General features: G+C 39.5%; 1 protein-coding gene across 2 annotated transcripts; it reads left to right on the top strand.

Moving 5' to 3' along the window:
• The first annotated feature begins 1,682 nt into the window (after positions 1-1,682).
• gvin1l2 (GTPase, very large interferon inducible 1-like 2) lies at positions 1,683-11,525 on the top strand. Of its 2 annotated transcripts, XM_007549387.2 has the most exons (4): positions 1,683-1,967; positions 3,461-3,599; positions 5,883-10,599; positions 10,732-11,525. In XM_007549387.2, exons 2-4 carry the CDS (start codon positions 3,557-3,559, stop codon positions 10,868-10,870), a joined length of 4,899 nt encoding a protein of 1,632 aa, XP_007549449.1. In that variant the 5' UTR covers positions 1,683-1,967; positions 3,461-3,556; the 3' UTR covers positions 10,871-11,525. The 2 variants fall into 2 exon arrangements, with proteins under 2 accessions (XP_007549449.1, XP_016525740.1); XM_016670254.1 differs by lacking the exon at positions 1,683-1,967 and having other exon boundaries at positions 2,732-3,599.
• The last annotated feature ends 518 nt before the right edge of the window (positions 11,526-12,043 follow it).

Here is a 12,043-nt window from a genome sequence, read left to right as displayed (position 1 = left end):
ATTTTTATGTGGCATTTACGAATGCAAATATTGTACAATTTTTCTTTGTGTGTCGCCTTTAGTTATAAAGCTTTACCCAACGTACAAGTGGAGACGTCCTATGAAAGAGTGATGCGAAATTGTAACCTTCCTAAATGGGACCTTCTGAATTAGCAGGAAAGTTATTCTCTATTTAAGCTTGACCTTTACACTCATTTCCATAAGTGTAAATGAGTGGGGCAGATCCTAAGTTCCTGTTTATTCAGTTAATCTTGCATAATGTTCTGAAACATTTGTATTTAAAATGATAGCAAGCCATTTATTTGGCTAAACCAAACCTGATGTGTACCAGGAATCCAAATTGCTCTCCTTAATTCTAACTTATGATCATCTTTATCTTTTTAACGCATGCAGTTCATGTAAATAAAACAAACAAACAAACAAACAAACTTAAAAGCTGGGGTTTAAAGTTTAAAGTTAACTATAGGCTGATACCTGTTAATGCCAAATTCGGTGTATGAAACAGGAAGTGCTCCTATTTAAAAAAAAAAAAAAAACTTGCAATAACGACAAGCAAGCAGTGAGCACATAAGCAAGTTAAGTTTATTATATTCAGAAATAATTGGCAGATGTCTTTCACATCAAAAGACATCTGGGTGATGTTTTAAATGGACACACTGAGGCTGTGGAGTTTGTCTGACTCCTCCCGAGCCGGAGTCATTTGAAGCAAAGTGTTTAAGCTTTTAACATCTCTGTCACATGAGTGACGACGCTGCAGTTTTATTGTTCACGTTGGATTCAAGCAGCGCCAGTACTTCAGCTTTGCTCTTGAGAGGCTGCAGTGGCTTCAGTTGGCCACAAGGGGCCACTGTTCTTAGTTAGACCTCAGCTCTGAATCTCTTTCGGCATGTTTAGAAAGAAAAAGGCTTCATGCGGCTTCATCTGCCCATCTAATGTGGCCGTTATTACATAGCAAGCTGTCGTGAACAATTGACGGTCTGATTGTGAAAACAAATGTAATTTCTGACTGGATAATGTGCACAACTCAGGTGCGGTCTGCGTCTCGATTCCTGTTTTGCTGTAACATTAAATAAAAACAGATGAGCTTGGATGTCTAACTCATTTAGCACCTTTTGTTGAAACCATAGAAGAGATGTGTAATGACACTGTGTCAATCAGTCAAACTGATGTCCTCATCGATCATTCACTCAAATAACCTTCTCCTATTGGATTATTTTCACCCCTCGCTCCCTGAGATAAAGATTATTCATGACAGACTGAACCTGAGTCGAGTTTTAAGACTTTGTTTTCGCAGCCAAAGTGCCTCGTCGGTCAGGACTCGCATCTCAGTCTTTGGCATTCTCTCTCATCAAACTTAAACTTCAGCTGAGTCCTTTGAACGCTGTGAAAAGTCGTCCATCCAAAGACAATCGGCAAATCTAAAGCACGGTAGCAAACAGGGTTTTTTTTTTCTTTCTACGACAGCTCACATCTGAGGACAGATCGGTAGAGTTACAAAAAACGGTTCTGCGTGAATAAAATCAAGCATCGCCGTGCTAACTCTTCCTCTTCTGTAATAAGAGACCTTCCTCTGAGAGATGACACATGTCCGAGGCTTTAGTGCGTCACTGACTGCAGCCTTGTCACTGACCCCTGAAGGGAAATGATAATCCTTCTGGCAGCTGAATACATTTCAGCAGCGCTGTGAAAGACTGCAATCCTGTGCTATTATCAAGATCAAGTGTCAAACTTGAGATGTAAGGAATTTTTTTTGCAAAAGCAAGGCATGCCATTTCCTTACAAGTCCTGAATGTGTTCTGTCAGTGTGTGTGGGTGTAAATAATGATCATTTTGCTCCAGTCTGGTTAGAGAGGAGGTGCTGGCGGGTATTTTATCGCTGAACCGATGGGTATAAATTAACTTGTGACGGGACAACCAGATGTCTGGACTCTCTTTCCATGAAGCAGATGTACAAGAAACAAAAGGGGGTAAGAATTCTCTGATTTAAAACAAAACCTGCTAGAAATGTACGAATGATTAAGAATGGAATACAAAACAATATACATACATAAATACATCTCAAAAGAGCAGAATACTTTGTTAAAGTTTAATATTTTTACTCACTTATTTCAAAAAGTGAAACTCGATCATCATAGAAATTTATATTCAGAGAGAGTTAAGAGAAAGAAACAAAGGAAAAAGTTAATCAGTAAAAATAGATATAACTGCAGCCTAGAGAGGATTGTCAAGCAAAATCAAGAATTTTTTAGGACTTTACAAGGAGTGGACTGAAAGTGGAGTTAGTGCATCCTACACATGGGCAACAAGATTGTTGCTCAGTGATCCAAAACCCTCTTTTCAGCGAAGGTTAAGGTTTGAATTTTATTTGGACATCAAGGTCTCACATAGTGGAAGAAGCGCAAAGAGGTAAAGAATCTGCTTTGTGTAAAATGTCACTGTCATGCAGTTATGATTTCAGGTGCCGTGTCGTCTGCTGGCGTTGATCAGCTGTGTTTTCTGAAGTCAGCAATCGACGCATCAATCTGCCAGAAGATTTCTGAGCACTTCATGCTTCTTCCAGCTGACGAGCTTGGCTGAGATGCTGATTTCATTTTCAGGACTTGGCATTTGCCAACACAGCCAAAGGCAGTAAAAAGCCGGTTCAACAACCTTGGTGTTACTCGGCTTGATTGGCCGGTAACCTGATCTGACCTGAACCTAAAGAGAATCGATCAGTTTTTGTCAAGAGGTAGATGAGAAACGGCAGACAGAAGGATGCACATTACCTTGAAGCCAGTATCAAAGCAACCTGGGCTTCCATTACGCCTCAACGATGCTGCAGACTGGTTGTTTCCATGCAGTAATTCATGCAATAGCAGCCATAGCCAGGGATAAAGCTCGCAGGAGTAAACATAGATTGCAGAAGCTTGACAGTTCTGTTTAAAATATATATATATATTTTTGTCAATTAAATGCAACGGCCTAAATTTTAGCTACACTGAATTTACGGTTTTCCTTATCTGTAAGATCTAAAAATAAATAAATAAAATATGTACTCAAAGTGCAATAATATAGGAATGACTAAATTAGATGTGTGCTATTTCAGCGGCCAAACAAAACCTAAAGAGCAGCAGCTCTTATTAACTCTTTGCAGAGTAACCGGTTTTATTGTTCATCTCATAATCTTTAGGTCTGGCTAAAAAAAAATTTCTTCATATCAACATGTCACAAGATGAGATTGGATTGTAGTGAAGCAAAATATGAAGAAAGACGTGCTGTTAGAGTCAGATCAGGAAGATAAAGGTCCAGTAAAACAGGCCCTCTGCATTATCTCCATGTCAAATGAGCATTCCCTTGAGACAGCACGTCGAGCCGAGTCATATTTGCATATTTGTGGTATTACTAAATCAAACAAAGCTTTTTACGATCTTGTGGTTTGCTGCTGTATTTATTCCACTGACATTTTGATTTCTTTTCACAGGTTCCTAGCCAGCTTCCCAGACTCTACCGGATGTGCCAGACGAGGGAGGAAAACCTAATTTAAGACGGAGAGTGAAGCTACCCAGAGGCATTCACAATGTCGTTCAAGCTTACAAAAAGACCGAGCAGCAAAAAGAAAAGTATGTTTATTGAACATTCGTTTGTCCTGCATGTTGCAGTTAAGAAAATCAGGTGGTATAATACTCTGAGCAAACTGCATGCCCCAAATATTCATACGTTTCAGCTAGCCATCAAATTGTGATCATGAATCGGCCTTATTGTGGTTTGTTTAGTGATTTTAAGTCTCACTGTGAAATAGACAACCAGCTGTAATGTTATGGGAAAGTTTACCATCAAAATTGATTTTAATCATTGCCTAAAATATTTTTATCAACAATTATGTGGTTAAAAGTTATAAGTGTGCAAAGCCAAAGACATTCATCAACTTAAAAGACAACCCACAGCAATGGCGTCTGAACTCCATCTCCATTTCATGCCACAGAAATGCACGTGGCACTGTTACATTTCGCAACATTGACTCACTAAATAAAAAAAGGTCACTTATTAGATGGGTCTAAAAGTCAAACCATAAATCTTCCTGTTAAGGCCGTAATTCCTGAACCTCATGTATTGTGACATTGCATTACAAAATTAGCAGCACAAACATTTCTGGGTTGCAGTCTCTATGAATTGAGCCAGTATTTTTACAGTTGCATTAATCAAGTTTAAATTGATAGATGCATTATTTACGCCAATAAAGATAAACGGATAAATGTTGGATCACTTTTGCCACACTAATAACAGTTAGCATGTACACTTTGCCTGGCCGAAGCTACCGGCATCCCAAGGTAGCTAAAGATAAGCCATCAGGAAATACAAGTCGGAGCCATAACACCACTCCATAGTGCCGAGTTAAAGTGAGAAATACCAAAAGGCTTCCAAGAAATTGTGCACTAAAGTATCTCTTGAATAGTTGTTAAAATCCCAATTTCGTGACTGCTTTTTTTTCCAACATGAGAAATTCATTCATTCACCTGAACAGACCAATATAGTCACGTTTAACTTCAAATATCTGTTATTCTAGTCTTTTTTAACGTTTAGCTAACATTTGGGACACTTGTTTAAACAGAATTCAAATGTCTGAATGTGTCGTCCTGCTGAAATATTTATGTTATCATATCTCTGTATGATCATGTCTGTTACACTTCATAAGGGACACGAGTTTAAAATCTAGGAATGTGTCTTTTTCAACCTAAAAAACTGGCAAGTAGGAAGCTTTGTATGGCTGACACAAGCTGCAGGGAAAGTGGATTATTAATCCTACAACTCTGTGTCTCTGCTTTCTTCAAATCTCAGCCTCCAGAGTAAACAGTGTGACCACAGTGTGGTCGGTTATTTTAATTGCCTTTACCACAAGAACGTTAGGGATGCTGTGTCAGATTTTATCTTGGGAATACTGTTGAGCCCATTAGGAACAGCAGACAAGTATTTACTAGAGGCTGACCGTTTCCTCCAGTTTCCCCCGGTGCCTGAAAACAGCGAGTTCTTACAGACAAGGAGGAGTATGCTTGGATAGGATCACAGTATTATTGATTGGTTGAACGTAATTTCACATCAGTGAACATTGGTTCAATAATGGCAACAAAGAACAGTTTTAGAGAACTGGTTTTTCATTCTGTTGTGTTGCAGAGATGATGGTGCAAGTTCTGTCACAACAGTTTTCTAAGTTTTACGTCTCACTAGAAATGTCTAGTTCTCGGAAAACCCTCGTTCCGAGAATTCTAGAAATGAAGAATTAGGTCACCCATCGATCGATCGGTTTTGAAATTGTCACATATTGACTTATGTTCTCTAAAATCCAGCGATCCACTTCATTTCATTAACCTTGAGAGACAGGCACATGAAAGACTTGTGTTCGGCAGTGTAACTCCAAGTAACAGAGCATCAAAAGTTTGAAAGTAGCATCTGAACCGCTTTCATTTTCTGAATTAAAATTCCTTTAAACTGCAGACACACTAGCAAAGGTGTTTGATATAATCCATCACAACATCTTATGGCAGAAATAGGAGATGACATAAAACCTTAGGCAGGGTGAAAACGGAGATTAAGAGCTGACTGCAGTAAACTACTCAGTTGTGGTTGTAAATGTCACAATGTGTGGATATTTAGGATTGGAATATGATGTTTTTTGTCACATATGCTATTAATATAAAATAGCAACATGAATTCAGTCTATTGCTATGTTGAAAATCAAAATATGCCCAATTTAAATCAGTAGAGTTCTTTTAAAATATGTTATTCAACATTTTTCTATTCATTATTAAAACATATGTTTAAATCTACAAATTACAATTGCAATTTAAAATACATTTTTACATCCTTGAACAATTTTTTTTGTTGTTGTTTTTGTTTTTTGTCATTAGGACCTCTGAAGGACAATGCCCAGGCAGAGATTCTACATAAGCTTGGCCTCGAGGCCTACAGCACTAGACAACTTGATTCTGCATCAGTGTTAAATACCAACACATGGACTCTGGAGGACAAACAGCCTGTAGAACTCAGAAATCTTCCAGATGCTTTCCTCAGACGCCTCTGGCTGCTCAGTGAAGATGCCCGGAGCACTTGTTGCCAGACTCAGCTTGACCCTTTCAATGAGGATGGCAAACTACCGGAGGAAAAACTCAGCAGTTCTGAAGAAAACACCACAAGTGCTATCAACCCCCTTGATCTGGTCACATCTGTCTTTATATCTGCAGACACGTTTCTGCAGCAGGAGATAACTGTGCGCATGGTGCAGTGCAAGTTTGCTGTGCCTTTGGTCCTACCAAACGCTGATCCAGAGAAACCCAGTCAGTTCCTTCTCTGGCCGTCGAGAGGTGTTTTGAGCCAATGGAGATCTCACTCTCTGGTTACGAATGGGAGAGTACAAAAAGGCAACTTGGCAAGTACACCCCTGCCAATTATTTCGTGTATAAAACTTGGCCGTTGCAGTGTGTCTAAGTCACAAGTGCTTAACTATGTTCTGAATGGACCTAAATCAAGCAAAAACACATTCATACATAAGGGCATGGATGGAGGGCAAGTTCCCAGAAGACTCTCTAATGGCCTTGTGGAGACTGGATGGTATCTACCCACTGGAGATATTGACAGAGATATTTACCAAGCCCCTTTTGTCATCTCTAATCTACGAGGTGACGCCAGCAACCACGAGAGATGTATCAAACTTTTATGTCAAACATCATCGGCTGTTATAATTTTCTGTGGCGACTTTAAGGAGAAAGAGAAACAACTCCTCGAATCTTGCAAAGCCATGGCAAGTAAGCTCATCCTAATCGACGTCTACGGCACAGAAGGAGACGGGAACACAACTATGGGATATGGTGGACAGAACCTTCAGGAATGTTTATGGCTTCCCAAAGAGTCTGGGCTTCCAGGGAGCGCTTTGAACGAGGAGGAAGTGGCAAACAACCTTTGTGAAATCCTTAAAACTTGGGTACCAGACAGTCTGAAGCCCGTTACACTTGAGGCAGCATCAAAATTAGCATTGGATATTGGCCTAAATGTGGATGAAGGCCCGGTCTGCAAAAAAGCAATGGCCACCGTGGAGGAAGTATTGAAGGGTTTAGATGAGGGATCAGTTGAATTTCAGCAGAAACAACTCCCTTTGCAGGGGCATTTGTGGCACAAACTGGCAACGCTAGATAAGGAGGAAAGCAAACATAGAAAATCAGAAAAAGAAACTGAACTCCAACTTCAAGAAGAAAAGAAAGACATCTTGGCAGAGTTAAAAAGGTACAAAATGACCCCAGCTATGAAGATTTTTATAGATTCTCTCCTCGCAAAGGATAAAATTCAGAGGACTTATTTCCTTACTTGGCTCAAATTGAGGCTTCAGCTACAACAAAGCGAAAAACTGAACAGTTTCCCAGAGTCACAGACAGAAAAAACAGAACAACTGGAAAACGTTGGACGTGAAGCCGATAACAGTGTAGACAGTGACAGTTTCTGTACAGATTCTGAAGAGGAAACTGAAGAACAGCCAGTAAACAATGAAGGATCAGACATTGTTCAGTGCTGCAAAACAACACAAGAGGAGGAGCAACATTTGCAAAATACAGAAAACACCACTGAACTTTTGGAGTCCACACCAGACTTATCACGTTCTAACGAGGAAGAATTGTACCTTGAAGATCCATGTGAAGATGCAAAAGCCTTGCATTCACAGCTTCTTGAGTCAAAAACATACAATCTAGGCGTTGAACACTTTTTCCGTGAAATGGGGCTGATTTTTGAGCTCACACATATGAGTGGAAGTCAGAACTTGCTGCGTTTGCCCAGACTTGCAGCAGATCTTCTCCTCCATGGGGTTCCACTGGAACTAATGGACGGAGATGCATCAAACATCCCCATATGCTGGCTGGGCTCCATCTTTGCAGAGCTCAGCCGCTCCCTACGTCAAGAGAAGTTGAGGACCAGAGCGCTGACAATCCTTGGCAATCATCACGCTAGGAATGCCTTGGTTCTGTCTGGCCTGTTTGGTGTTAAACTCCAAGAGGGATGGGAAAGAACAAACAAAGGGGTATATATGGCTGTTCTGAGTCTCCCTGATGATCACAGAAAAGACTTAGATTGCGATCTTCTGTTGTTAATCGATGTGGAAGGCCTTGGTTTAGCTTCAGAAGAAATTGAAATGGATACGTTAATTCACGACAATATGATGGCCACGGTCGCAATAGGATTAAGTGATGTTTTACTCCAGAACATTTCTCCTCATGCTGGCAAAGAGTTTGCGACAATATTTAAGGTCATGGTCAGTTCTCTCCTCCGTGCCAAAGAATGCGGCGCATTTCCTATTTGCAGTCTCCTGGTTCAGGATGAGGGCTTAGACACCGTATTACAGGCTTCCCAGTTGAGGCATGTTTGCAAGATGCTACAGACTGAAGACAAAGGAAATGTCATCAATCACCATGCGTTAAATACAAGCAGCACCACATTTGTGAAAGGACCTTGGCCCAATATGTCTCTCTCTGAAATAGTTGACAAACAATACACAAATGACGTGTTAAAGCTTAAGGAAACCCTATTTGGAGCTCTGAAGAGATGTTCAACCAAGTCTGAAGAGTCAGATTTCATTGGACGGTTGTCTACGGTGTGGGACGCAGTAAAAAGTGATTCATTTTCCATTAGTCTGCAGAACATCAACGTGGCTTTAGTGTTTTCTTTGCTCTGCACAGAGTTTTCCCAATGGGAAGATGGTCTTGTGGAAAGCATGGAGAGCTGGTTGATGGGGGCGACAGCAAAAATCATTGCCACAAAGGCTTTGGACGGTACTGCTCAAGATGCCCTTTTGAGCGAGTTGAAGAAAGAAGCGCAGGAGGAAGTCAAGTCAGGAGTACACAAACTCAAATCAAAAGCAGAAAGCTATGTGAAGTCAGAAGAAAATCTCAAAATGAACTCTGAAACATTCATGCCTGTGCTTCTAAGCAACATGAGCCAACTTCAGGAAAGAGTAACTGAGGAGGTCATGCAAAAGTTGGAGACAATCAGTGAGTCACACTGCTCTTTGTCTCAGATTGAAAAATTTGAAGCATCACTGGAAAGAGAGCAAGAGTTCAAGTTAGTTGCACTGGAGGAGACAAGCAAGTCCACCAATATTCTTCTTCAAGATCATGAACTGGAAGAGGAGTTTGAGAGTGTGTGGAAGAAGATGTTGTCCAGTTTTGACTTCAGACCTTCAGAAAGTGATGACATTAGTTCACGTGTGGCAGAGGTGCTGAGGCAGAATCTAATCAGTCGTGGCCTCCAGAAGCACCTGGAAAAACTCGATGTCCTAGGTCAAAAGCACACTTCCGGTTTCCAAGTGTGCGATGAACATTTTGGATATCGCAGCAGGTTGAAACGCATGCTTGAAGACAACAACAAGCAGCAAAAATTAGAAGCTCAAAAGGTAGCGAACAAAATCATAGAGGAATACAACAAGTTTAGTGCAAATAAATGCAGCTTGGCGGCAGATTTCTGTGAAAGCTACATCACCGAGCTGTTAGAAATGATTGAAAATGGTTTAAAAGAAAAATCATTGGAAATCCGATCAGCTTTCGAAGTCGATTTAAAAATACATCTGTGTAATGCAGCGTGTCAAGATTTCCAAAAATTACGTGACCGCTTTGGCAAGGACAAAAAACTCCTGACATATATATCTGAAGCCAAGAATAAGTACGCAGCAGAGTTCATTTACCAGTTTAGGAAACGGGACCAGTGCCAGAGGGTGGCCCAAGCATTCATATCCACAGTCATCAAACCATTAGTGTTAGCGTACATCAATCAGCCACTGGGGATACATATAGCAAAGGACATTGAGGATAAAGCTAAGCAGTATCAGTCTCCACGTGCCTTCCACCAAAGCATACTGGAAGATCTGATTGATGAGGATTGCTTTGAAAGCTTTGTACAATATTTGTTGTTCTATGAAGACTACAGACTAACAAAGATTCATGACACAGTGGTCGCTCACTTGGCTGACACAACCAGCCTCGGTAAATTGAAGCAACAAAGACTTGGAGAAGTTGTAGGGAAGATTGCAGCAGCTGTAAGTCAAACAACAGAAGGCACGAGTGGAGTGCTCAGCGACACAAAGCCACTGCTGGAGAGAGTCTGTCTCATTTTAGAGAAAGACGCAAACATTAACGTCAAGGAGGAGTCTCTAAACAGTCCCCTCTTTAGCATCACAACAGACTGGGATCGCTTTGTTAAGTGTTTAATAGAGTTACTGGCCACAATGCGGTTAGGTCTCAGTCAGGAGTTCAGCCAAAATGTGGACATACTCGAGGTTCTCCGTGATCTTCCAGTTCTGCCACAGGACCACCTTCTCCAAACAGTGAGAGGCTGTGACAAAAGATGCCCTCTATGCAAGGCCCCTTGTGACAAAGAAGAGCTTGACCATGAGATGCACAGCTCCCTGCTTCATCGACCCAAAGGCACACTGCCTCATGACATCTGCTCTCCATTTCATCTCAGTAGCTCAGAAACCAGCAAGGACTCATACGGCGAATTCATGATGTGTAAAAATCTTCCTTTGCAAGATACGAAGTGGAGCGATGTTTCTGATGACCCCAACAGCCAAAAGGCCAGCAATTATTGGAGGTATCATCTGTGTTTACTGTTTATGAGGTTTACAATAGCATTGAGATGACTCTTTAAATATATATTCAACAAAAGTACAGTTTCCAACCACTTATCAAATCTGAAATAAGGATTCTGTTCTTGAATCTACAGGTACGTGTTGGTGAGGTTTAATGAGAAGTTTGCAGCAGAATACAAGCAAGAGCTTGCAAAGTTTCCAGAGGATTGGATGAAGATCACAAAAGAGGAGGCCTTGGATGGCTTGAAAGAAGTCTTTGGCAAAAAAGAGTGAAACTAAAATGGGGCATTTATTTTTACTCAGTTTTTATTGCCATATATTTGACTTCGTAGTTTGAAATAAGACAAATTTTGTTGATGATTTTGTCTAAAACCTGATTATATGTAAACTTTTTTCATTATTTTTATATTTCAAATTTTGTTTTGTGCTTTTTTTATTGTCACTACGACAAAATGGCAAAATATTCCACCAAGACTGGAAAAATAACTTAATTTAACAGCCATAAAATTTCCGAAGATAGTGAAATTATGTTAAATAATAAATTTGTTAGGCTGCTGCTGATTTTTTCATTTTTTTTTTTTAGTGTGTTATCTGATACATGAAGAAAAAAGCATATAAAAAGAAACTCAACTTGACTAAAATCACAAATTACAAAATATTTTTGTATCCATTACCTCCATACTTTATCTTAGACTTGAAGTCAGCATTTTTTAAAACTTTTGTCCTTTTTATATTGTTTCTATTTCATTTCCTATCGCTTAATCTTATGTTTTTCCATTGTTAAATATATTTTAATGAAAATATGCATTTTTTTCTCAGTGTAGTTTTGTTTTAGTTGTGACAAGTATTTTTGATCAGCATGACCCTGTGAAACTATTACTGTAAGTAATTATTGATATCTGTATTAATATTTTATCTGTTTCCTTTATATTTTTTTATGTTCTCTATTTCTAACTTTTTTTAATGTATGTTGTGCTCTATATCATAATCGCTCTCTCAGTATCACTCTCTTAATCCATGTAAAACCTGTCCAAAGAATGAAACTATCCTTTCTCAATGAACAAATTCAAACACATGTGATGACAGGGAGATTTAATTTATTTCCTTCAGGTTTTTTAAATCAAAACTAATCATGTTTAATTAAGCTTTACACAAGACAATGGGAAACAGTAATTAATGTGATCAAGAATTGATCTTCTAATTAATCACACTACAATCTATTTACTATTAAAAAGACAAGGACGCAAAATTCCCAATAGGGAAAATGTGTAGAGTAGGAAAACTGAAGATCAAATTTGGACTGTAATTTCTTCACCATTTTACAGAGAAATTTTACAATCCAGAACTTGGAGTTCTGATACCTAAGGAAAATATCGGCATGGCAACTGTAGTTATGACCCGATGGTCACCTGACCTAACAGCACAAGCAAGCAAAACAGCGAATAT

This window comes from Poecilia formosa, unplaced genomic scaffold (genome assembly GCF_000485575.1).
Source record: "Poecilia formosa unplaced genomic scaffold, Poecilia_formosa-5.1.2 Scaffold31, whole genome shotgun sequence".
In the NCBI taxonomy this organism is placed as follows: domain Eukaryota; kingdom Metazoa; phylum Chordata; class Actinopteri; order Cyprinodontiformes; family Poeciliidae; genus Poecilia; species Poecilia formosa.
The sequence above is the reverse complement of the archived record's forward strand: the minus strand, read 5'-3'. Positions and strand labels throughout refer to the sequence as shown.